At 51.4% G+C, this 25509-nt stretch overlaps 2 protein-coding genes across 11 annotated transcripts in view; one reads left to right on the top strand and one right to left on the bottom strand.

Moving 5' to 3' along the window:
* Window positions 1–3541, top strand: part of WDR54 (WD repeat domain 54) — a 32712-nt gene extending 29171 nt beyond the window's left edge. For 2 of the 3 annotated variants that reach the window (XM_025994515.2, XM_025994514.2), the window contains exons 2-10: window positions 14–293; window positions 460–522; window positions 902–968; window positions 1062–1115; window positions 1447–1574; window positions 2675–2775; window positions 2850–3012; window positions 3205–3279; window positions 3357–3541. In XM_025994515.2, coding sequence (XP_025850300.1) covers window positions 72–293; window positions 460–522; window positions 902–968; window positions 1062–1115; window positions 1447–1574; window positions 2675–2775; window positions 2850–3012; window positions 3205–3279; window positions 3357–3488 — 1005 coding nt within the window. In that variant the 5' untranslated portion in view covers window positions 14–71 and the 3' untranslated portion in view covers window positions 3489–3541. The remainder of the gene's footprint in view (window positions 1–13; window positions 294–459; window positions 523–901; window positions 969–1061; window positions 1116–1446; window positions 1575–2674; window positions 2776–2849; window positions 3013–3204; window positions 3280–3356) is intronic. The other variant, XM_025994518.2, reaches the window with a different exon arrangement.
* A 122-nt stretch (window positions 3542–3663) lies between these two features.
* Window positions 3664–19250, bottom strand: RTKN (rhotekin). Of its 8 annotated transcripts, none has more exons than XM_025994509.2 (13): window positions 17484–17770; window positions 16710–17126; window positions 10052–10251; window positions 8275–8336; window positions 8115–8168; window positions 7884–8001; window positions 7439–7648; window positions 6589–6683; window positions 6376–6482; window positions 6010–6138; window positions 5189–5357; window positions 4923–5027; window positions 3664–4341 (listed from the first exon to the last, which is right to left on the bottom strand). In XM_025994509.2, exons 2-13 carry the CDS (start codon window positions 16779–16781, stop codon window positions 4007–4009), a joined length of 1656 nt encoding a protein of 551 aa, XP_025850294.1. In that variant the 5' UTR covers window positions 16782–17126; window positions 17484–17770; the 3' UTR covers window positions 3664–4006. The 8 variants fall into 8 exon arrangements, with proteins under 8 accessions (XP_025850294.1, XP_072623098.1, XP_072623097.1 ...); XM_072766997.1 differs by having other exon boundaries at window positions 3664–4528; XM_072766996.1 differs by having other exon boundaries at window positions 16710–16992; window positions 17484–17704.
* Between the last annotated feature and the right edge of the window lie 6259 nt (window positions 19251–25509).

Consider the following 25509-nt stretch of genomic DNA (forward strand, 5'->3'; position numbering starts at 1 on the left):
ATTCCTCCTGCAGGAATCACCGCTGTCGTCTGTTTCCTGCGCGCCTGCGATTCGGCCCCGTCTCCGCTAGGATGTTCCGCCGGGAGCGCTCTATTCCGCTGCGAGGTTCGGCTGCAGCCCTGTGCAACAACCTCAGTGTGCTGCACGTCCCCGCCCGCAACCTCACACATTTCGGGGTGGTCCATGGACCCAGCGCCCAGCTTCTCAGCGCTGCTCCTGAGGGTGTGCCGTTGGCTCAGCGCCAGCTCCACGCCAAGGAAGGAGCTGGAGTGAGCCCTCCACTTATCACCCAGGTAAGGCATGGCGTTGAGAGTGGTGTTACTGAACCCAGTCCTCATCTCTGTCCTTCCTCTACAAGTCTCAAGGAATCTGCCTTTCCCAACCCTCTAAATTCCCAGTCTTTTGAGTCCTATCCTCCACTCTGACCACTTTTTCCTTCCCTGGGCCACTTCCCTTTAGGTCCATTGGTGTGTCCTCCCTTTCCGGGTGTTGCTGGTACTCACCTCACATCGAGGAATACAGGTAAGAAGAGCTTCCTACCCTCCCCGACTAGAGTTTTCTCAACTTTTCCCCCAGGACCCTAGACCCTACCCCACTTGCTTCTAAACACAAATTCTTCACATGTTTACCCTACTCTTATTTCTCATTTTCGTTCCTTCCATCTTTTCCAATTCCCAAGTGCCATCTCCACTACCTGCCTCGTTACTAGCTGTCTGACCTCAGGCAGTTAACTTCTCAGAGCTTCAGTGTCCTCTGTAAAATGGGAATAAAAGTAGTGCCTGCCTCCCAGAGTCGTTTTGAGGATGAAATGGGCTAAAGCTAATGTGAGTATGTGAAGTACTCAGCATAGCTCAGCAAAGGTCAGCTGGATTGTGCTCCCATCCTTGCTCTTGTCTTCCAGATGTACGAGTCAGATGGCTCTGTCATGGTTTATTGGCACGCCCTGGACTCTGGAGATATGTCTCCAGGTACCTGCAGGACTGAGTTGGGGTGAGGGTAGGGAGTGTTTGGTGGGGCTGGAGGAGGTGCTATTTCTAATAGTATTCCCCTTTCATACTCAGTACAGGCTGTGTTTGCCCGAGGAATTGCTTCCAGTGGCCACTTCATCTGTGTGGGTGAGGGGGCCAAAGGGAGGGCATTGGGGAGGTCCTGAGGTAGAAGGGTGTGGGCTGTGGCTAGGAGGATGCTGAAGGTTTGAGGGGAATTTTTAGGGTTAGAGGGAAGGGTAGGAGTGAAGGGGGCTCTTACAGAGACTCCAAAAAAGCAAAGGAGGGCTTCAGAGGGGCAGGACAGGCTAGAATAACAGCAGTCAATGGAGGAGCAGAGCTGTTGGAGCAGTGAGTGGTGGGTTTGTTACGAAGGGAGGAAGGATGGAGAGAGTGCTGTGTGTGGTGGTTGGAGACTTAGGAGGATCAGGAAGTCATCAGTGGGCACTGTTTTCTACAGGAACATGGTCAGGCCGGATACTGGTATTTGACATCCCAGCCAAGGGTCCCAACATTGTACTGAGTGAAGAGCTGGCTGGACACCAGACATCAGTCACAGACATTGCAACTGAGCCTGCCCAGGGACAGGTGAGTGGATTCCCCCTACCAATTCCAGTGAGACTGAGAGCTCTCCCACTTTGGCAGGTAGCAGACCTGGGTTTAAGTCTTGATTCCAACACTAAGCAGCTGGATCACTTTGGGCATATTGCAGCTCTTTCCCAGGCTTCAGCAACCTCAAGTCCAGTGATGAAGCCCTACATTCCATTTATGTGGCATTTAATAGTTCACGACCCCTTTTCAGTACTGGTGTGAATTGAGGAGTTGGGACAGATGGTGTCTAAGATGATTTCTAACTCTGACATGTGCAGCTTCCTTTTCTGGACTTGGGCATGTCCTACTTATTTAGGCCCACCTCTAGTGCCACTCTCTTCAGGAAGCTATCCCCCTATTCCTGCTCCCACTAATCTCCCTTGGCTGGACCCTGAATTATTACTACCCTCAAAGACAACTCTTATCTCCCTAATTGGATTACAAACCTGTTGAGAACAGGGTATGTATGTTCTAATTCATATTCTCCACTGCACCTGACCCAGAGCTGGGCCCATGAGCTATGTTGTTTGCCTGGGGTTGGGGGTTGTCAAGAGGCCTAGACTAGTCATGACTGTGACCAGCTCACTGCAAGACCTCCAGAAGATCATAACACTATGGTCTCAGCTTCCTCATCCATCCAGCGAGGACAATGATATACCCCACTCCTCACACATGGTTTGTCAGGTCAGTGAGAGTCAGACTAAGGAATGCAAGGGGGGGGGGGCGGCGCCTGAGTGGCTTAGTCAGTTAAGTAACAGCCTTCAGCTTGTGTTGTGATCCTGGGGTCCTGGGATTTGGCCCCACATCGGGCCTCCTGCTCAGAGGAGAGCCTACTTCTTCCTCTCCCCGCCCCCTTGCTGGTGATCTCTTTGTCTCTCTCTCTCTCTCTCTCAAATAAATAACGTCTTTAAAAAAGGAATGCAAGGGAGGCATTGTATGCATCCTGAGGAAACCCCATATCCAGCTGGTGAGGGCTCCACATTTTGCCCTTTCCTTGGAGAGGCAAAGATGCAATTGAGGCCTCCCTTTCCCTTCTGGCCTGTATACAGCACCCAGCAGGGGAGGAAGGGAAGGACTGATCTTACTTTTCTTCTCAGGACTGCGTGGCTGACATGGTGACAGCAGATGACTCAGGCTTGCTATGTGTCTGGCAGTCAGGGCCCGAATTCAAATTAATGACCCGAATTCCAGGATTTGGGTAGGTGAGGTGGAAGCGGGCTGATACCTTCCTGAGTGGTCAGAGCAAATTTAAGTGGATTATCACCCTCGCAGGGTCCCGTGCCCTTCTGTGCAGCTATGGCATGGGATGGTCGCAGCAGGCTACGGGGATGGGCAAGTGCGTCTGTATGAGGCCAGTACAGGAATTCTGCACGTCCAGATCAGCGCCCATGCCCGGGCCATCTGTGCTCTGGACTTGGCTCCCGAGGTGGGCAAGGTCAGTCTCCTTCTCCATCCCTCCATCCCCATGTTCCTGGTATAGGGATGTTGAGAGGAACTGCACAGGCTTGTCTGCTCCTCAGTCTAGCCCTGTCCCTGGGTACCCGGACCAGGCACTACAGCCAATGCTAGTCCCCTGTCAGCATGTGCTAGTGCCCACTTTTCCTACAACCTTTTTTTTTTTTTATAGCTTCTCTCTGCAGCCGAGGACACCTTTATACACATCTGGAAGCTGAGCAGAAGCCCGGAGAGTGGCCACACTGAGGTGTGTGTTGTGGGAGGAGTGGAAAGTGGGGTCCAAGCATAAGGCAGCAGGCCCTGAGCAGCCCTCTTCTCCCCCAGGTGGAACACTGTCATGGTGAGTGTGTACCTGACACCCAGGTCTGTGGTGCCCGATTCTGTGACCCCTCAGGCAGCTCCTTTGCTGTGACTGGCTATGACCTTGCTGAGATCCTGAGATTCAGCAGTGCGTGAGAAGAGCAGCCCTCCTTTCTCCCTGCCGTATTTATAAAGGAACCCTCCACCCAGCCCTTGTCTGTTTACTCAGTATCACAGGCGACGATCAGTCAGCTCAGCTCCAGGGATGAGGGTATGGGGCAGGTCCAGACCAAGCAAAGAGGCAGTCTGTCCTCAAGAACCAGGTGAGGGCTGCCGTTAAATAACTTTTAATGGTTGTTGTGAGAGTCACGAGGGAGGTGACTCCCAAGGCTCTTCAGTGCCATCCTCAAAGCTGGTTAGTGCAGGGAGGTAGGGCAGGATTGGTTCCAGTTTTCTCCCAGGAAGGGTTTAAGGGGGGTCCCAGCCAGTCCCAGGAATGAGCCCCTCAGCACCTTGGCAACCACAGCTGAAGAGGGGCTTCTGCTCCCCCAGTCCAGCAGAGGAAGGGGAGGCCAAGCTGGCCAACCTGCTACTGACAGCGCCGCATCCAGAGCCCAACTGCACGCAGGTCCTCTCTTCCTCTGGCCAGATCCTGTTGCAAGCACCTTTCTGTCTCATACTGGTGACTGGAGCCAAGTGCGGGGTGGGCCTTTGCTGAAGAGGCCTCTGGACCTTGGGGATCGCTGCTGGGGGAGAGGGGCAACCGCGTGGGAAGCCCTAGGGGAGTGGTCTGGGGGGACAGCGTCCAGGGAGAATGTTCGGGGTCGCCCCCAGGGCATGGGGTAGGTCCGAGCTGGGGCTGGGGCCACTGAGGCAGGTGAGCAGGGGCTAGGCAGGGCAGGCTGTTCTGTAAACATTGCTAGCCAGGGTGGGGGTGTCTCCAGCCTTGTGCCCTCCCGCTGGGCCAAGATGTCTGTCACCGCTGCGATGTCATCCAGCGGCTCAATAGCTGTGACACCAGGAAGGGGTTGAGGGGAGGGGGCTAGTCAGAGCTTAGGCCCCAGGCCTACTCAGCCCTGATCATCACCTGTCACTGTAATAGGAGGAAAGCAAAGCCCGGATCTCAGCTGAGATCGTATTATCCTGCAGGAGAAGCCCCTCACCTGGGCCCCCTGGGGCCACAGTCTCTGATAAGACTACAGGATCCGGGATACAGGGGGATGGAGATGAAGGGGTGGGCAGAAGTGAATGAAAAAAATTAAGAAAAGGAGGAAAATGAAAGCAGTGCCAGGCAAGTGAAGGGTCAGAGGAAGAGACAGGAATCCACATGCAGAAAGGGAAACAGAGAAGAAGAAATTAGGAAAGAAACCCATGAAATGAATCTGGCTCTTTGGGGGTTTGTCTGGAACTGTGGTGGCGATAGCTCTAAGAAGAGCTGGAGAAGAGAAACCAATGCAACAGGACTGAGTGGGCCTTGGGTCCCCAGAGCTCTGCCTCAGCCTATTGCTTTCTCTCTGTTTCCATTATCTGGGCTACCTTGAAGCCCCCACCCCACTTCCCATCAGGTTCCTGAAGTGTTCTTTCACTCACCCATCTCATGGTACAAGGATCCCTGCTTGGCCAGTACTTGGGGTGGTTTCCGGGAAACAGGGGTTTCAATCTTCATGATCTCATCACAGCACTGCTTCCACTGGCCTGAAGGGAGAGCAATGATTGGGGAGGGAGGAGGAAGACCAAGAGGGCCAGGCCCTCCTCTTCCTTGCAACATTTCCCTTCCATGCTTTCTGAAAACAGAGGCCTTTGCTAAAAATAAACCCCATCCCTCACAAAGGTTCAAACCATCCCCCTCCTCTTACTCATGTCAAAGAAAAGCTGCCACAGAGCTTCCATCCAGCTGTGCAGGGCTCCCCGACTCTCTGTCTGAAGGGTGTGTGTCACCTCGTCCTCCCCATACCGGTTACTGATGCTCAGGGTGAAGGGCCGGCCTGCAGCCTGCTCCAGCTCCCCTGCCCGCACTCGAGTCTCCTGCAGGAGAAAAAAGGGCTCTGCTTCCACCTTCATCCTGATCACAGAAGTCAGCAGTGACCTGAGGCAGGATTGGTCATCCCTGCCTTAGAAGGAGGAGCTTGTTGGGTCTCTCATTTGCCTCGTATTGAGCAGAGCAGGAAGGAATGGCAGGAAAGGACTGGGATGAAACAGAGCGTCCTCAGGGAAGAGGAGCAGAAGGAGACAGGAACAGAGGGATTAAGTGAGATAGGGAAGGCACAGAGATGAGCAGGAGTGCTGAGGCCTGATGGCCCTCAGTACTTCCATAAAAGTTGGCAGGAGAGCCAGCAGAAGGGGTCAGAAATCAAGAGGGATCACTGGACTTGGGTTGGGAGAGAAAGCCAGGAAAGGGAGAAGGTGCAGACTGCAATCTGAGGGAAAGGACAGAAAGGTGATGAAAATCCTAAACTGGCCATGGGACCCTCGGGGACTTGGTGGGGCTGTCACTGGTGAGTAGGAGAGCCTTCTCCAGTGATGCCAGCAAGAACATTCCTGGCCCTGAAGCTGGGTGTGGTGCTGTTGGGAGCAGCAGCAGGCTAGACTTCCATCTCTGCACCCACCCTCCTGGGGCCTGAAGAAGATGCTCCTGGGCCTGGGCACCTGGTAGTTTCACCACCAAGGGACCCATCACCTTGTTGATGGCAATAGTAAACAACGGCTCTTCCCCAGTGTCTGCGTCTTCAGGTTGCCGGTAACAGAAGAGGTTTGTGCCTTTCAGGACTCCATGCACTCGCGCCCAGTCCTGCAGCTCCCCAGCTTGCTGCGTAAATGACTCAAGGTTTCCTGGGGGAATCACACCCTCCAACACCCTTCTTCCCATTCCCCCATTGAGCATCTGCTCCTTTCTGCCCACCCTCATGTCTGATCCTCCTGTCTTCTTGCCATAACCCTCCTTCCTCCGCCCAGATCTTGATTTCTCTGTAGTCCTTCGGTGCCCAGATGATCCAACTCTCCTCTGCCTTCTCCGTGTTCCCTTCTACACCTCAGGGCCCCTCACCTGTACCCTGAGGATACCATTTGCGGTAGGCTGAGTCATGCAGAAAGGCTGAGCCACCAGGCGGCAACACACGCTACCATAAAGGGGAAGCCAGGCGGGATTCTCCTCTGGGGGACAGAAAGTGCAGGGTAAGGGTGGGGAACGAGAGGGGACTATCCAGTAGCCCCTATTCTCACTGTCTGGTGTCCCCTGCCCTCAACAACACATACTCACCATGGCTGGCGAGGGTGAGGTCGTGCGTGCGGAACCCATCTTGCACTGCTGCCAGGGTGAGTGTGGTGTGAGCCAACAGGTGGTAACGAGGACCACTGTAGGACAGATACAGAAGTGGGCCTCAGCCCAGCGATGGCTGTCTCAGGCAGCAGGAGCTCTGAGGGCAGAGCAAATCGGCCCCCAATGTTCAGGCTGTCCCCCAGAAAACTAGCTTGTCTCCCCCACAAGGCTGAGAACATTTACTGAGCTCCTGCTAAGTGTCACGTCCTGTACTTTAGATATGTTATCCCACTGTATTCCCACAACAACCTTTGGATGTTGGTGGCATTGTTTCCTTCACAGATGAGACAGCTTGAGGCTTGGAGAAGTTAAGAAATTTGCTCGTATTTTATAGCTGGTAAGTGGTACAGCCAGAATTTGACCTATAGCTGTCTCCAAGGGCAGCAAAATCACTGCCCTAGAGCTTCTGAAACTGCTGCTCAGAGACCCAGTGTTTCCATCGGGTGCTTCCAGGCACCAGTAGGCAACCCTGCAGGACCGGGGCTACTTTGGTCCAACCAGGGCACTCTGTTCTATCCACATAAGATGCATTTGCCACTGCAAAAAAACTGAAAACCCCGGAGCTTAGCTCTCCCTGCATTCCCACTGGTCTTCTCAGTTGACTTGGGCCCAGCTCCAGGGCACAGGCCAGAGTGCTTCCCAGCTGTGTGGGCTACTGCTTGATCATGTGGGTCTGTGCACTGTGGTAGCAATGCAAAATAGGTTCTGCATGCTCAGCACAGCTCAGAGCCCACCCCCCCTTGGCCAAGATATATGCAGCTGAGGGCAGTGGGGGGATGTAGGACCTTACCCCACAGCTGGGGTGGGAAGCAAAATGGGACCGCTTCCTGAACCTCCAGCACTCTCCAGCGATGCCCGGACACGCCTCCCTGAGGAGCGGCCTAGAGAGCTGCTGAGTTTGGTGGCAAGCCTCTTGGGGGCTCCAGCCAGGGCCCCCTCCTCTTCCATGCAGGCCCCATATAGCTCCAGTCGCAGTTCAAAGTCTGGCCCTGCCTCGGTGCTATAGGAGTGTGGGAGGAAGAGAGGACGATGGTCCTGGGGAATCCCAGGGAGGCGTGAGAGGGTGGGCAGGGGTGGAGGATGGATGTGGTCCAAGCACAGGACAGCTGCAATGGATGCAAGCACAGGACAGCTCCGCGCCAGGTGAGGCCTACCTTCCTTCCTCCCCTGCAGCTGGCATCCAAGGATTGGAGCAGAGAGGAAAAAGGAGGGAGCCACAGGGACAAGGTACTCACAAGATCACGTTGTTCTGAAAGGAGATGTCTGTAAGGGTTCTGTCCACCAGGATCATTTCTGTGTCCTGAATGTGTTCCCCTAGCTGCAGCAGCAGGAACACAGCCCAGCGGTGCAAGTCTGGGGACAGAGGCCCAAGCTGGTAAAGACTGTGCCTCACAAGAACCTCCAACCTCAGGACAGTGCCCCACAAGAACCTCCAGCCTCTCTGTTCCAGCATGTGTGGAACTTACCGCCTTTGTTCTTGAAATATTCTGTGTCCTTCCACATGAGTGGAATCCGGAGGTCTGAGGGGCAGAGGGGCAGGAAGAGATGTTGAGACAGGGCAGGAGATCTTGTGATGGGGCAAGGAGTGCCAGCAGCTTGGGGGGGTGAGGGCGGAATGCTTCTTACCAGAGATGCAGACCCGGCCTCGGCAAGGCGAGCGTTCAGTAGGCGGCCCACTGTCAGAAGGCCTGTGGGCAAATCACAGCATCCTGGCCTGACCTTTAGACCTTGTTTCTCCCCCACCAGTCTGGTGCCCAGGGGCTCTAGGATGCCTCCAGCCCAGGATCTAGCCCCCCAGGTCCCCAGCCAGGCTGACAGCAGAGCTGGAGGGCAGTTAGAGTGGTCAATTGGACCCAGGGGTCCACTGGGCTTGGAGACACTAGAGGCACATTAGCTCACATGCAGCACAAACTCCAGCCCCCTCCCCCACCAAGCACCCTCTCTGACCATCTCCCCCAGACTCCTGCCAGGCACACAGCAAGGCTTGAGGGAACAGGTGCCCACAGAGAGACTCCTTTTCAAGGGCTCTTCTCCATTAAACCCCAGGCTTGGAGGAGTTTGCAGGCTTTCTTTCTAACAATAGGAAAGGCTGTTCTTCACCATCTTATCACTTCTTTGATATAGGAGGGTACTAGGTCGGTCAGAAAATCAAGAAGCTAAGTAAAGAATATATATTCCATTTGCCACGCACCTCTCTCTTCCTCCCCCTCAGTTCTGATTTCTCCTCTACCATCCCCAGATAGGTTGAGCCTTCCCAGTACCCCAAGTTCCTCAGCCCCCACACCGGGGCCTTTCCCCCCTCCCCACCCACCAGCAGGACTCACCGAGCATCATCTCTCCTAAGGTGACAGCCAATTTAGCCATTAGCAACTTAGTAGGGCCTTAAGCTAAATGATGCAACACTTTTGGCAACGCATTTAGTTGTCAGTGATTTGGGGTGTATCTCAAATCACACTGCCTAGGCTGTGCGGGGACTTGGACAGGGTAAAGCTTGATGATGGCTGCCTCTTGGGAGACAGCAAATTCACATTAGGAACTGCCCTTTGTCTGCCTGCCCATTTGCTTTACGGGGAAGTCACAGAGTTGCTTATCTACCTTCCCCTGAGGGCTTCATGAGTGAGCTCTGGAGGGCTCCTGGCAACTTCTGGTGGCAGCCTTCATGGCTGAGCTGGGAGGGGATCATACCAGTGAGTAGCTAGGACCTTCTTTCCATCCAGCTTTGTGGGGCCAAGCAGGCTTGTTTTGCCAGAAGCCAGTTTTCGAAATGACCAGTTTACCAAAAGTGGCCAATTCTCAGAATGATCAACTTGCCTGGTATTCATTCTCTCCAACATTTTAGTTTCACCAGAGCATCACCTCAACCATTTCCCTGCAGCTGTCAGATTGGCAGCATCTAATGTCAGTGTAGCTGGTGTTTCATATCCAGAAGCTGACCCCTTTTAAAATACATAATCTAATTTATGTGAATGGGTAGGCATTCCCTTAAATATTTTTAATTATTTCCTCTCTCAAGCACTGCTCATGTGTGAAGTGAGCCTCAGGTACACTATTGTCAGTTGGTGGTAAATTGGCCATCTGGTGAACTGACTTTGAGAAGATTAGCTTTCCAGAAGCCAGCCAGGCAGCCTCATCAGATCACAGGCTGAGTTTAGCAAATTAGCACTTTTATATTATAACCCCTCAGCCTCACAGCCTTTCACCAGATACCCTGGCTCTCCTGAGTCCAGTCCTAGCTACTCACTAGTGCACCTGTGGGCAGCACACTGTGGTAATAAAATGCCAATGGGTCTCTCAGGCATTTGACAGGGCTTCACGGGGAATTCACCTTCAGGGTGACCCATACAAAGAACATACACACCCTGCACCACTACCCGCCATAAGGCCTTGTGTCCCCCTTGCTCACCGCCGGCCTGTCTTCTCCAGCACCTGTGCCTCTTTCCGCCGCTGCAGCTCGCCCATGTAGCTAAGGATGCGGCTATTGCACACCAGCAGGCTCTTGGTGGCCTCTAGGGCCTGTTCTCGCTGGGAGCAGGCCGCCAGCAGCTTGCAGGCCCCTTCCCTCATCCGGATCTCATGGTCTAGCTTTCTCTGCAACTCTGTGTCCTAGACAGAGTGGGGAAAAGGATAAGAAGGAAATGTCAGTTGGGGACAGGCTGAAGCACCCTCCAGTCCCCAGTGGGCTATGGCCCAGGAGAAACTGACAAGAAACTTATATTTCAGGCAACTCAACCTCAGCTGCCCAATAACCAGAGAAGCTTTGTCCTCGTGCAGTTGATGGTAGGAGCTTAAATTCCTTCAGCCTCTTTGGAGCACAATTTGGAAAAATCTATGAAAACTAGAAATTCACATATCCTCTGGTCCAGCTATTCAATATCTAGGAGTTTATCCCACAAATACAGTTAAACATGTGAGCAAAGCCATATTCATTGCAACATTGTTTTAAAACACCAACATTAAAAGTTCACTCAAGCATTGGTTAAATAAGTTCCAGCATTTCCATGGAATATGGAATATTGCAAACATTAAAGAGTGAGGTAGACATATATATGCAGATATGAAATAATCTTCAAAATATATGAAATGAGGGGTGCCTAGGTGTTTCATTCAGTTAAGCATCCAAATCTTGATTCTGGCTCAGGTCATGATCTCAGGGTTCTGAGACCGAGCCCCGAATCAGGCTCTGCACTCACCAAGGAGTCTGCTTAGGATTATCCTTCTCCCTTTGCCCCTCCCCCTGCTCATGCTTGCACATGCATGCATACTTACTCTCTCAAAAAAAAAAAAAAAAAAATATATATATATATATATATAGTGTACAAATGGTAGCATGCTGTAATACTGTTCTACTCTCTTTTCCTACTATATATATATATATATATATATATATATATATATATATATGGTACTAGGTCGGTCAGAAAATCAAGTGATATATATATATATATGGGCCTGGGTGCCAGGAATGGAAAATAGATTTATGCTACTTTTTAAAAATATATATATCCTTCTTTACTACTGTACAATTGGAAATTGTGATTTTGTTTTGTTTTATGAGGAAGAAGGGGAGAGAGAATCTCAAGCAGGCTCAGGCCCAACAGAACTGATGTGGAGCTTAATCTTAATCTGTAAGATGTAAGCTTAATCTTACAACCCTGAGAGCATGACCTGAGGCAGAATCAAGAGTCAGACGCTTAACCAACTGAGCCACTCAGGCACCTCTTGTGTTACCTTTTTAAAATATTAAATCTTTTCAGTTAAACACACATAGACACACACACACATTACCAGGCTCTACTTCAGACTTGCGGAATAAGAATCTCTAAGAGTGGAACGTGGGTGGTTTTTTGAAAATTCCCCAAGTGCTTCTGAGGTGTAGGCAGGGCTGAGAACTACCAACTAAAGAAAATGAACAAGATAGTAAAGACCATCCTAGGTTACTCCAAAGACTCATGTGATGGGGGGACATCTAGTTGGCAAGAGATCTATGGAGAAGGAGCATACCACCTATAGCATTCACCCATGCTTCTCAGAACCCTGTACACACTCCAAATTAGGGGATCCACCACCTACTGGCTCTCTGATCTTGGGAGGTTGAGGACAGTGGCAAGGATTAGGGATGGGAAGGCAGGTAAAGCAGGTCAGGAGTGAGGGGCTAAATAGGCTGTGCATAAGGATGGGGCGGTGGTTTAGGCACTGAGAGAGGCACCAGGATTCTGAGGAACGTTTACTCAGAAAGAGCCCTGGAGGTCTTGGCAGGCAGTGGAGGGGAAGAGCACCAGTTTGACATAAGACAAACCTGGGTCTGCGTTAGTCCTGTCAGTCTTGAGAAGCTAGAAAGAACTGATTTAAAATGAGCTCAACCTTCCTAAGACTTGGTTTCATCATCTATAAAATGCAGTTGGAAATAGCCCCCACATCCTAGGGTTGTGAGGATTCATTCAGTAAGTCAGGAATGTAAAGCACCTAGCACAATGCCCAGCACACAGTATACATGAATGGTGAGAATGCTATTTAAATGATGCCACTTTGGCAGAAAATAGCATTCACCCAACAAACTCTTGAGCACCTCTGTGCTGCTCAAGGGTTCACATTTAAAATCCAGCTGGGCAGTGAGAGATGCAGACATCAATGGCTGTACCATAAGTGCCATGTCATGGCATAAACACACTCCAGGAGACAGACCCTTTTTGCTTCTGGCTAACATGATGGGGAAGGCTTCAGAAAGAAGGTGGAAGACAAGCAGTATAAGATTAATCTGAGAGGAAGCCAAGTGATGGCACCAAGCTGGAAGAGGGGAGTGAATGTGATCACCCAAAACCTGTCTTCTCCCTCACACCAGCTCTCACACTGTGGACTTGCTTCTGTCCCTGGTGACTCCAGCCTTCAAGTCTCCAAGATCTGAACATCCCATATTCCTGCTTTTTCCAGCCTCCCTGCACATTCTCCATTCACAATTTATTTCCTGGGCCACCACTGGGCTAGGATTGACTTTCATTACCCCTCTCCCACAATTTCCCTTCCTAACCATTCAAAAATAGGCCACCCAGGTCCTAATGCCCCCTCCTCTAGGAAGCCCTCCCAGACTACATAGCTCCCACAGCAAACCGCCCCCCCACCCCAGCCACTCTATGTCTGTCTACATCAGGATTCCACCTTTGCTAAGCTTTCCTGCTTGCCAACCCCCATCCCGTTCTGCATCCAGTTTCTGCCACAAACACCACAGAGGAGAGAAGGTGGGGAGGGTGGGGACAGAAGCGTGCCTAAGCCCCCTCCTGGCTAGTCTCTGTCCGGGCCCCAGCACTCACAGATCCTTCCCTAGCCCTGTCCATTGCTCTTGAGGTACCAACGCTGGCGGCGCGCTGGGTCCGGGAGTTGCAAGTGTCCCCGCCCGTGGCGCTCTGGGCACTAGTGACATCAGCTCCCAACTGCCGCGAGAGCAGTCGAGGGGCTCCCGGCTCCCCGGTGCAGGCGGTCCCTCCCTGCGCCTGGCGGGGCTAGGCTCTGGGCTCCCGATCCGGCTGGGGGCAGCGCAACCATGAGAGGAGAACCAGCCTCCCAGCCTTATGCAACATTGCCGCCCGGAGCTCCCACATCGGCCTGGAAAGGGTTTTGGCCTTGGTGCTGCTAGAGCTGCAGAGGCCAGAGGCTCCTTCTGCGCTGCCGTTGCCCTCCAAGGTGACCCCTTGCCCAGGAGCATGGGGGAGGAAGGACAGTATGTAAATTGGAAAAACTGGGGCAGTAGAAAAGTCTGGATTGGGCCTGAATGAGCCTGACACCCCTGCTACCGCCCCTCACCCCCTCTGGCCCCAAATCCACTCTCCCAAAGCTTCAAGGAGGAGAGGGCCCTAGAAATCCTGGCTCCCATCCCTTGGGCAAAGCATCTCAGGAATCTTAGTGCTGTTTCTACATCCCTGTGCTTTGTCCCCATCTTGTCACCCCAGGGAAAGCTTCTTGTCCCCCTCTCCCCACTCACACACCCTTTCTCCCCAAGGAGGCAGCGTTTTCACCAGGCTCTCTTGGGAAAGAGCCCAAAGCTGGATTTCAGCAGGACCTGGGTCAAGGCCCAAGGGGCTGAAGGAGGATGAGTCATGGGCAGAAGTCCAGCACACATTAGGCCCTCTGTGGACATCTTTTCCTGTCCCTCCCTCCTATTTTTTTCTGTCCCTGACTTACTGCCCTGCTTCTCATCACCTCTGTTCCCTTCAGAATCTCCACTGGGGCTAAATCTAAATCCTGGTTTGGGAATTTGAATAGCTGTGAGAACTTAGCCTCTGGTGACTATTTGTAAAGTGGGGAGTGTCCCACCTCCTTCATAGTATTGTTTGAGAATTAAGTGAGAAAGTCTAATTCCCTACCTTGGCCCAGCATATTTAAAAACAACCTTTCTCTCACTCCTACCTTCCCTTCACTTGCAGTTTAAATTGCTTCCTCCACAGAATCTTTGTGGATTTACTCTGCCACAACCCCCTCTCTTGCCAATCTCTGAAATATCAAGAGATCTCTCTCTTGAGTGAGGAGTGGGGGGGGAGGGGAATGCTGAGTTTGGTGGAGAAAGAACACAGCACCCTCAGCCTTAGCTGAAGGAGAATGACCAAAGTGAAATCTAAGCCCCGTCCTCTGTCCCAGAACTTAGAAAGACCTCTCATAAGAAAGACTACATGGGGCAGGGGGAGGGGGCACAAGAGAGCAGAGAGGATTCAAAATTAAAATTTTTTTTTTAAAGAATGTATTTATTTATTCATGAGAGACATACACACACAGAGGCAGAGACATAGGCAGAGGGAGAAGCAGGCTCCATGCAGGGAGCCCGATGCAGGACTCGATTCCAGAACCCCAAAGGCAGATATTCAACCCAACTGCCAAGCGTCTGCCTTTGGCTCAGGGCATGATCCCGGGGTCATGGGATCGAGTCCCGCATTGGGCTCCCTGCATGGAGACTGCTCCTCCCTCTGCCTATGTCTCTGTCTCTGCCTCTCTGTGTGTCTCTCATGAATAAATAAATAAAATATTTACAAAACAAAACAAAAAAATAAATACCTAGCTCTGTTCAATAATATCTCCTGCAATGACAAAAATGTTATGTAGCCATCTTGAAATGTGACTAGAGCAACCAAGGAATTATTTCATTTTAATTAACTAAATTATACATTTAAGTAGCCACATGTAACTGGTAACATGGACAGTGCAGAGGAGTTAGTTAGGTTTTATCCCGTGTGCAAATAGAGGACAATAGCTAGTATCAAGAGTCCCAACAGGCTGATTGAGCACCTTTCTGGATATTAGAAAAAGGTAACCCCCTCCAGGTAAATTTAGATAAAGGTGTCTCCCCCTGATGGAGTCCAAAACCAGGCTGGGACTCCTGCCTCTGCCTGGCACCCGTGTGAAGGAAACAGCCCTCACAATTTGTGCCAAAGATGTGCTGAGAAAGATTGTGAGACCACCTCTGGGCTTGCTGGTCAGGGGGGCCCTGATTGATGAGCAGTGTCTGCTATGGTGCAGGGAGTAGGGGCCAGCACTAAGAGGAGCAACACCTATAATTAACTGCCATTCCTGTTCTAGACTCTTTACAGTCCTGCCTCTGACCTTCCTCAGCAGCAAACTCTTGCCTTGTCCAGGCGGTCACTTCCATAGCTTCCTTCACCTCCCCCATCTCAGTAAATGGCCACAGTACCCAGCTGCTCAACCATGCACCTGGGAATCATCCCAGAGCTCCCTCTTTGCCACGAGGCAAATCCATCTGTGTCCAGTCCACTCATCCAATCCATCACCAAGCCAGGCCAGATCTCCCACCATCATTTGAAACCCACCCCCTTCTCTGTTTCCACCAAGAGCACTTTCACCCACATCACCAGGCTCAGTCCCCTAAGGCTGTAACAACTTCCCATCTGGTGGTCTTCTGGCATTTCTCAGGTCAACTCTCCTCCCCCCCACCCCGCCCCACCCCTGCCTAGCCTATTCCCCACAAAAGCCAGTATGTTAAAACACTAGAGGAGTCAGGCCCCTGCTTAAAAGCCTTGCATGGGCCAACATCACACCTACAGTAAAAGGCCTTTGTGGGGCCTTAATCTGAACTCTGCTCATGATCTCTGCCCCAACGCCTATGCTCCAGCCACACTGGCACTGGGACACATCTTCCCTCAAGAGTCTCTGCCCTTGCTGTGCCCTCCAGCTGGAAAGCCCTTCCTCCAGTCTTCACATATCTTCATATCTTTCTGGTCTCAGCTCATGATCTCATCCCAGCGGCCTTCTTTGACCTCCACGCTGAATCCTGCCTTCCTGACCCAGTGCATATTACATCCTGTTCTTATCATATTTCCCTATGGGAGATGATTTCTGTGTTTTTGTGTTTATGGTGACCCCCAGTTGAATGGGCCTTTCCTGTCTGGTTCACTGAGGTATCCCATGGTCTGGAAAGGAGCCTGGCATATGGAGGCTGTCCAGTGAAAGTGTTTAAGAGTAAATAGATGAGGAGCACCCAGGTGGCTCAATAGTTGAGCATCTGCCTTTGGCTCAGGGTGTGATCCCAGGATCCAGTCCTGCATCAGGTTCCCCACGGGGACCCTACTTCTCCCTCTGCCTATGTCTCTGCCTCTCTGTGTCTCCCATGAGTAAATAAATAAAATCTTAAAATAAATAAATAAATGGATGAATAAACAGCTCCCTGCCATCTCCAGGACCATCAGATCCTTCCATCCTGTCACAGAGTCCCATTCCCCTTTTCTAGCAAGGCCACATCCTTCCTGCAAACCTCTCTTACAGTGAAGTCCTCTCTTCCCACACCTAAAAGTACCTCTTGGGCCCAAAACACACATCCACACCCAGCCACAGAGCTTTCAGAAATAGGTGTAAAGACCCTTTTGACAACACAATGCTCTGATTGGCAGAATTGAGCGTAGATCCACACAGGGCATTTAGCGCAAAGCATACTGAACCACCTGTCCCTCTACTCGTGTGGAGCAGCCCCCTCCCTCCCCCTCCTCAGCTGAGGCAGGGATGCACAGGGCATGAACTGAGGCTGGGTTGCATGCAGAGGAGGTACACTCTGGGGTTGGGGGCGTTACCTCCAGGCTGAGTGCCATCTGCCGAATGTAGAGCATATTCAGGTCCTCCAGGATGTGCAATCTGTCCTGCATCTTTGTGCCCCCAGAGCCCCTTCCCTTGTGGACCCCTCCAGAAGGGGGGTGCTGGACAGGCACCTCGCTGCTCCACAGTTCCTCCTCCCGCTGCTCCCCTGGTCTTGACAGAGGTGGGCAGAGGACAGAGGTGCCCCTGTCCCTCTGCACTCTTGTTACACCCCTCTGGCTGCTGTGACAAACCTTCCTTGCCTACCACTGTTCCGGGGCCCTGGTGAGAGCCAGGCATGGGAGGAAAGGAAAGCGAGGTGAGAAGGAGCAGGGTCCCAGGAAGGGAGGCCAGCTGCAGAGGGGGCTCTGGGCACAGAGTGTCCAGTCTTGCTTTGGTGGCAGCTGTTCTCCCAGCTGTGGAAGAAAAAGGCCCTTTCATTCCGACTCTGGCCCCTCCCCAGCCCCCGCCCACACCCCTGGCCTGGAGGACAGAGAATCTGTGTGCCGGTAGGGCGTGAGGGGCAGGCACAGCTGGAAGGGGGCAGGGAGGGGCCGCCTCTTGCAGGTTTTACAGAGTTGTGGGGTTTGGCAGGAGGTCGGAGCTTTCGGAAGGGTTCTCACTCTCAGAAAGAAGGGGGGTGTAGGTGGGGACCAGCGGGGAGAGTGAGCCCAGGGAGCGGGACAAAGGGGTAAATTCAGCCCAACCCCCAGGGCCACCTCTTACAACTTGGGGCCCGTATCCAGCCCGCCCCACCCTGGGTTCACAATTACCTCGCTTTTCCAGCAGAAGGGAGCGGTGGGAGGGAGAAAGGCTGGGGTGTGCCTGTCTGCTGCTGCCCCCGCTCCCCTATGCGGGCCCCTTCCCTTCCAGACAGGAAACCAGCCCCGATTCCCAGTCAGCTGCAGCTTTGCCCCCCCCCCCCAACCCGGGCCCACAGAGTCACACTCCCCTCGGCGGCCGGCGGGCCCTGCGACTCCGCCCCGGTTCCTCCGCTCCGGCCCGGCCCCGAAGGCCCGACTTATCCCGGGGGCGGCCCCAGCCCACAGGCCCCTCCTCCCGGTCCCCGGGCCTCGCGGCTCCCTTCCCCACGCTGGCCCCACGCGGGGTGGCCCGTAAGGGCCCCGACTAAGCCCCTGTCCCCCAGGTCCACTAGCTTCGGAGTCAGAAAAGGCCCGGGACACTGGGACGTGGCTGTGAAAGGGCCTTTGTTCTGCGCGGGCTGGGGGGAAAGGGCAGAAGCCAGGCCTGGAATCCCAGCCGGGAGGGACGGGGTGGGCGGGGGCGGCCCCCTCACTTAACCCTTTCCAGGCCCAACAGGGAAGCAGAGCTGACCTCGGGGACAGCCTCGTTGCGGTCGCTACTCGCCCTCTCACTCGTAGCTCAGGCCCAAGCCTTTCGGCAGCTCGGGTAACAGGTAGGGCTCGGACCGCGCCAGGGGTTGAGGGGGCGCCGGGGGAGGAAGTCGTCAGACTAGAGGCTGCACTACAGTTTCGTGCGGGAAATAACCCAAATCATCAAAAGCCTCCCCGCCCCCCCACACACACACACTCTCCCAGCCCTCAGGGGCACAGACGAGCCATTGGGGAGGCTTCGGCGAAGTGGTCAGACGTGGCCTAGAAGTCGAGTTGGTGATGAAGGCTGTCCCAGGGGTGGAGACAGGTTGTGGGATGGGGCTGGCGGCCGGGGATGAAGCGAGCGCCCAAACCTAGCCCGAGAGGCTTGGGGCGCGCCTACCTGCCCCCCGCCGTTTGCCGGGGGATGCTCAGGAGGGGCCGGGCCCAGGCATATTTGGGGAATCAAGCCCACGGGCCCTTAAACTGAAGCCAACCCGGAGTTTTTCCGGGCAGAGGCAAGTCATGCCAACTGGTCAGGGAGTGTCTGCGGTGGCACGGGTCCGGTTAACTTTCAGACGGTCCGCGCCTCCCTCCTGAAGGCGGCAGCGACGGGGCGGCCGCCCCCGCACCGCTGCATCTGCGCGCCTCGGCCTGGGCGCCTGCGGGGGCGCGGGGGCGGGCGCGGGGGCGGGGGCCGGGGCCGGGGCGGGGGCCGGGGCGGCCGGGACTGCGGGCCTGGGGACGCGGGAGGCAGGGACGCGGGTCTCACCTCCGGCGGGTCGCTGAAGAGGCTGAGTCGGAAGCGGCCGCGTTTGAACTCCATCTCCAGGGCGGAGCCCCTGGCCACGGTGACCCGGCTCCGGTGGTTTCGGGAGAACATGCCGACGGCCCCGCGCCCTCACCTGCTCGCTCCGTCTCCTGAGCCGCTGGCGGTGCCTGGTCCTCCGCTCCCGCGTCCCTCGACGCCCGCCAGCCAGCCGGTCTGGCCGAGACTCTCCCGCAGCCCGGTTCCCAAACTCCACCCCCGGAGACGACACCTGGGCCGGGCAGGGCGCGGCACCCTCCTCCTCCACCCCCACCGGAGGCCCAGCCGGCCGGGCCAGTCCCGGGGCGCCAAGCAGGCCCGGCCCGACAACCCGACAGCCAGGCACCTACACCCCTGGAGCACTGCGGGGGCGCATCATCCGGTCGCGCCTGTCTCCCGCCTCACCTGGGCGAGGGGTGGGCCCGGGGAAGCCCCGCCCCACCAGCCGCCCCCACCTGGCACGCCCCGGTCCCTGCGCGGAAAATCCCGTGGCCGCAGGGATCGCCGCCTGGCACACGGCGGTTCCGGCTCCGCCACCTGGGACTGCGCCCAGTTGTACCCCGGAGCAGCTTCCGAAGTGATCGTTTCAACGTCCTGTAGTCCCAAATGTCCCTTCTTCGTCCCCCTCCTGTTAACTTGTCCATCCACCAAATTCATGGGCAGTGCTTTAAGCACGTCTTGGAATCCTGTTCTGTCACATAGTAACCGTGGAGCCTTGACGCAGTCATTGAACTTTCTGAGCTTCAGTTTTCTCATCTGTTCAATGGGGATATGGTGACCATCTCCATTCCTCAGGTTGCTGTGAGGATTACATATGAGAATGTGTGTAAAATGCCCAGCATACCGCCTGAAATAAAACAAGGGCCCTAAAAGTGGAGCTATGAAGATAAAGAAGCAGATGCAGAGCTACGAAGATAAAGAAGCAGATGCAGCTCCTCGTGCCCTTGAATGGGGCACAGGTGACCTCAGCTCCCTGGACTCAAGCCTTAGGAGGGTGAGAGTTGATCCTTGACCTCAATATTGACTATTTTTCAGCTGCCTTGCTGGATGGCCAAGACAGGAATTACCACTCTCTGTGTGTGCAAAAAGGGGGCTCTCCTCACCAACACAGAGCCTAATGAGAGAGAAGAAAATGGCAGAGAATCAACCTGCTGACCACACTGGGGAGTCTTCTGGGGATTCTAGAACTTACTGGAGAGAACTTGAGAGGGAGTGAAGTTCCTTCATTGCAGATGGCTGCAGCCTGAGAAATACTAGCTTTTAGCTTTAGAGATGTCTTAAATTACTATAGCAGAAGGGGAAATTTATTGTCTTAAGGAACTAATATGTTCAGAAGTCAGGCTTTAGATGTGGCTAGACCCTGGCATTCAGTGTCACAGGATTCATCTCCTCCCTTCATCTAGTTCCACTTGGCTCCATGTTGGCTTCACCCTCCACAGCACAACATCATTGCCAAAAATTCTGGGTGTGTATCTTTTCAGGCTTAATATCAGCATTTTTTTCCTGAACCTCCTACACATGTCTTGGATTCACTATGGGCCATTTGGGATCTTTTCTCCAACTTTTATAGCCAGAGGGGTGGCCTATCCTGGACCAATCACTATGGCTGGGGGAGACTGTGTGCCAGTCAACCAGGCCTGGGTCACTTGCCCACTCCTGGAGACCAACTGGAACTTATTGAACTGGGAGAGGAGTGAAGGGAGAGGTGTTTTCCCCCAAGAGACTGTTTGCGTACTACCACTAAGGGAATGGACACTGGGCAGGAAGAACGGCAAACAGCCTTGACATACAAAATGTATACGGAGGGGATCCCTGGGTGGCGCAGCGGTTTAGCGCCTGCCTTTGGCCCAGGGCGCGATCCTGGGGCCCCGGGATCGAATCCCACGTCGGGCTCCCGGTGCATTGAGCCTGCTTCTCCCTCTGCCTCTCTCTCTCTCTCCCTGTGTGACTATCATAAATAAGTAAAAATTAAAAAAAAATGTATATGGAGAAAGGAGTTGTTCTGGCCTGTATGAAAGGCAGATCAAGAGATTTTATAAAATCTGTAGCCTCTGAGATAAACCTCAAAGGATGGGTGAGGAGGAGAAAGGGGAAAGGCATTGTTTCTTTTATTTTCTTTCTCTCTCTTTTTTAGTAAACTCTACCACCAAAATGGGGCTCAAACTCACAACCCCAAGATCAAGAGTCACATGCTCTACTGACTGAGCCAGCCAGGCGCCCTGGAATTATTTCTTAATTCTTCAAATATCTATTGTCACTTCACTGCAAGCTCCCCAGGGAGGAACAGTCTGTCTTGTCCACTGCTTTATGCCCAGTGTCTGGCAGATAGGAAGTACTCAGTCAACCATCAGTGGAGTAAGTGAACACAGGAAATGCCTCAAGGAAACATTCAGATTCCAGAGCACCTGACCGGGATGAGCTGTGCTGTTGGACTAAAAGGGTTCATTTCAAACACTTTTTCTCTTTTTTTTTTTTAGCAACAGAATGTGGATTTTGTTTTCCCTAACTGCAATTGTACCTGAAATATGTGAAATAGAATCAGCTGCTGTGATGGAAGGTCTGGAGCCTCAAGCACTGTCCTCTTACCAGGCCCTCAGCTGTCTCACCCCCACCCAGTGGCCCACAGGCTCTTGTGAAGGGTGTGAAAGCCCCTGACAAGAGGCAGAAGAATGAAAGATGTTTGGAAAGGAAATAGCGTTCAAATCCTGCCTGAGAATTTGGAGCCCATGTGACTGAAGATTTTGCAAAAGAAGCGGCACAGTAGAGTTGTATTTTAGAGATCATAGTCTGGCAGCCTTTTGCATAAATCACTTGGAGAAAGTTGTGACTGTGTAAAGCCAGCTGACACTTTTCATGACGAGAGTGGAGAAACAAGGTCAATAGTTCCATGGATTTTTTTTATTTTTTAAATTCAATTCCTATTTGAAAACACACATACAGTTTTTAAAAAAACACTCCTAATTGTACCATTTAAAAATAATATGAAGCGAAAAATAAGAATAAAGCCATGCCTTCCCCACCATCAAAGAAAAACTGAGACATTTTGGTACTGTGGTAGATGGAAGCCCCACATGGGCTCATAAGAGACAACTGTTGAATTTCCCAGATCTGTGCATTCCAGGTGTTAAGCACAGCTTTAAACTGGGTTATTATATAAGATTGGTGAATCACTGATCTCTACCTCTGAAACCAATAATACATTATAAGTTAATTAAGTGAATTTAAATAAATAAATAATAAACGCAGCTTTAGTTAAAAATTAAATCTAAAAACTCACAAATTAGGGATGCCCGGGTGGCTCAGCGGTTGAGGGTCTGCCTTTGGCTCAGGGTGTGATCCTGGGATACGGTATCAAGTCCTGTGTCAGGTTTCTTATGGGGAGTCTGTTTCTCTCTCTGCCTATATCTCTGCGTCTCTCTTTCTGTCTTTCATGAATAAACAAATAAAATCTTTAAAAAAAAAAACCTCACAAATTATATTAAAGCAAAGGTGATACTCAAACTCATCACTTTCTAATTATTTCACTGCGTTTTCCTATTATCTCTTGAGGTTATTTGCATCGATAGGGTCTGTATAGTGGAAAGGCTATGTAACGGTAAGCTATGGCATGTCTCTTCCTAATTCCTGGGTTCCATCATGTCGTATTTGAAATTGGGCATGGTGGGAGTAGACAACAGAAACAGGTGAACACTGTAAATCAGGGCTGTTTTTTTTTTTTTTTTTCTTTTCCCCTGGGGAGCTTTTGTTAAAAATTTACCAGCATACTGCTGGTTTGGTGCAAAATCCTTCCAATGTTTTCCTTTGCTTATGTCTGTATTGCTATCTTTCCAACTATGAAGTGGATATTTGGAGAAGGGGTTTTTGGCTACCCAGTGTTCAAATCATCTTCCTGTTTCTGTATGTTTCCCTACTGTGGGTAATATTGGTTGGCTGAGGCTATATCCTCTTTATGACCTTCTAGGTCATTCATCCTGTCTACCACTTTTTCACAGCCCAGGTGTAAGCCAAGCCACTGGAATGCTCCCAACTGGACTTTGAATCTTAAACAAGTGAAAACAAGACCTAGGGAGAGTTCGTGATATAACCATTGCACCTGCAGTCCACGAGGGGCAGGTAGCTGTGCCAACAGGGAAATCCTCATCAGCAAGTTATTGTGGTGTGACTGGTGTAGCCCCTGTGTGACTGGTGTAGCCTTTGTGTAATGGCAGCCACATATTCCTACTTCCTGGCCTTTCTTGGTTCCTACCCCTTATCAAAGCAAAGTACAAGATGAGCCCAAAACATTTTGAAGTGCTACGAAGTAAAAAAGTGCTCAAAGCATGGTGGAGACATGTGAACAGAAATCATCTTAAAGAAATGCTCACTGACCAAACCTGGGACATAGTTCAGCACCAACATAAATAATGATAATAATGGACTATAACCCATTGACTGAAATAGGAAACCATAATGATATCAATAAATACATCTGTAAAGGAATGTAAGAAGGGAGCAAAAAATAAGAATAAAGTAGCATGCCATCTAATACACGTAGATGGAATAATGGAAATAGAAGGATTACATTTGGCAATTATTACAGCACTGTTGATTCATACAGTATTCATCAATGGATACTAAGCCTGGTGGATGGAAGCTTGATGGGGAGAGAATATCAGAGTAGTTTCAGAGTATTTCCCCAGAAAATAGCTAATTAATTACAAAAGTGAAAATGGTGACTTTAGAGTGGAGAAACCTGGCAGACACCACCCTGACCAGGTGATCAACATTAGCATCATCAGTGGTGAAACAGGCTGACACCATGTGCCTCCTGGTGTGTGATACACCAAGGAGAACACAGCATCGTTTTTTTTTTTGTTTTTTTTTTTTTTTTTTTTGTGTGTGTGTGTGTGTAGTATTCCTGCCAACAATTATGAGTCAAGACGTGAGGAAACATCTCCAGGTTGAGGGACATCCTAAGGATTGAAGACCTATACTCTTTTTTTTTAAGATTTTATTTTTAAGTAATATCTACACCCAACATAGAGCTCGTACTTCCAATCCTGAGATCAAGAGTAGCATGCTCCACCGACTGAGCCAGCCAGGTGCCCCCAAGACCTGTAATTCTTAAAACTGTCAGGGTCATGACAGCTAGGGAAAGGGTGAGTAAATGTTCCATATTAAAGCACATCAAAGAGACATACCATGAAAAAAAATAAAAAGAGAGACATACCATGGAAATGAACTGCATGATTCTGGATCTGGATTCTGGACTAGAAAGGAAAAGGAGACAATAGGCTGCTGGAGAGACCTGTAGGGGGCCTGGGGATTGGATGGTCATGCTCTGTCAATGTTAATTTCCAGATTGGGAGGGTTGCACAAAGGTTATAGAAGAAAGTATTTGTTTTGAGGAAATACATAGTGATATATTTAGGGGTAAAGTGACTTCATGTCTGCAACTGTGTCTCGGATTGATCCAAAAAGGAATAAGGATAATGAGGGGGAGAGGTAATAGGAACTGTTAACAATTGGAGAATCTGATTTTAGGAAGTAAGAAACTTTGAATTCTTCCTGCAACTTTTCTGTATGTTTGCAATTATTTTGAAATACATTATATTTAAAAAATAAGGCTAAGAACTCTTTCAGAAGAGTAAAGCTTTTCCTTTTAGCCTACAAACATGCTCAAATATCTTCTACTCTAAACAAAGCAAAACCAAACCAAAACAAAATAATGCATCCAGGGGCTACTGGCTGTCGCCACTTCCTCCCTGCTGGGCATCAGGATGTTGAGGAAACACCTCTGGGGCTGGTGTCAGGAAGCCTCTGTTGGAGGCTGGCTCTCCCACTCCCTAACAATGTGACTTTGGCCAAATCATTTAACTGCTCTGAGCCTCAGTTTCTTTATTAGGGAATAATAGTATCTCTCTTATGGAGCTGCCATGGGGATCAAGGGAGAGAAGGGCAATGCAAACAGGTTACAGACTATAATGTGTTTGGCAAACACTAACTGCAGGTGATCTCTCACTTGAACTCCTGATGATACAACACTATTGCCTTCACACCCTACTAGAAAGCATCCTCTCCTAGGAGTTCAGCCAGTCCTTTGCAGGACAATACACAACTGATGTAGCCTTGGTCTACTGATACTGTCTGCCCTGAGGTGCCTTTCTTACCTCTCCTGATTTCTATTGTCAACTCAGCCTGGCCGCTCTGCCTACCTGTCCAGGACAGGTGCTCACTCAAGTCTGTTCCTGGTCCTTTCCTCTTCATCTGTTTGTTCATTCTGGAATGTCTCATCTCTCCCCAATACCTTTGGGGGTACCTCTGTTACTATGCTGTTATATTCCCACTCACACTTTTTGCACTGGCTTCTCCTGGCAGTATTCCATCTCTATCTGGGCAATACCTCAGGCACTTCAAATTCACCATGGGCAACACTGATTCTCTTACTTGCTTTTCTTCCTGTGTTCTCTTTCTTATCTTAAACACCATGCTCCCTCTAAATACTTGGGCTAGAAATGCAGAAGTCATTTATTATTGTTGTCATTTGCTTACTGAACATCCACTGTTTCTCAGATATTAGGTGCTTTGCATTCTTGATTTGCTTTTTTCCTTGAAAGAACCCTCTAAAGTAGATCCTCCTTCATTCCATCTTACAAGGCTGAAATCTAGGGTTCAGAG

The sequence above is a fragment of the Vulpes vulpes genome, chromosome 8, assembly GCF_048418805.1.
Source record: "Vulpes vulpes isolate BD-2025 chromosome 8, VulVul3, whole genome shotgun sequence".
Lineage (NCBI taxonomy): Eukaryota > Metazoa > Chordata > Mammalia > Carnivora > Canidae > Vulpes > Vulpes vulpes.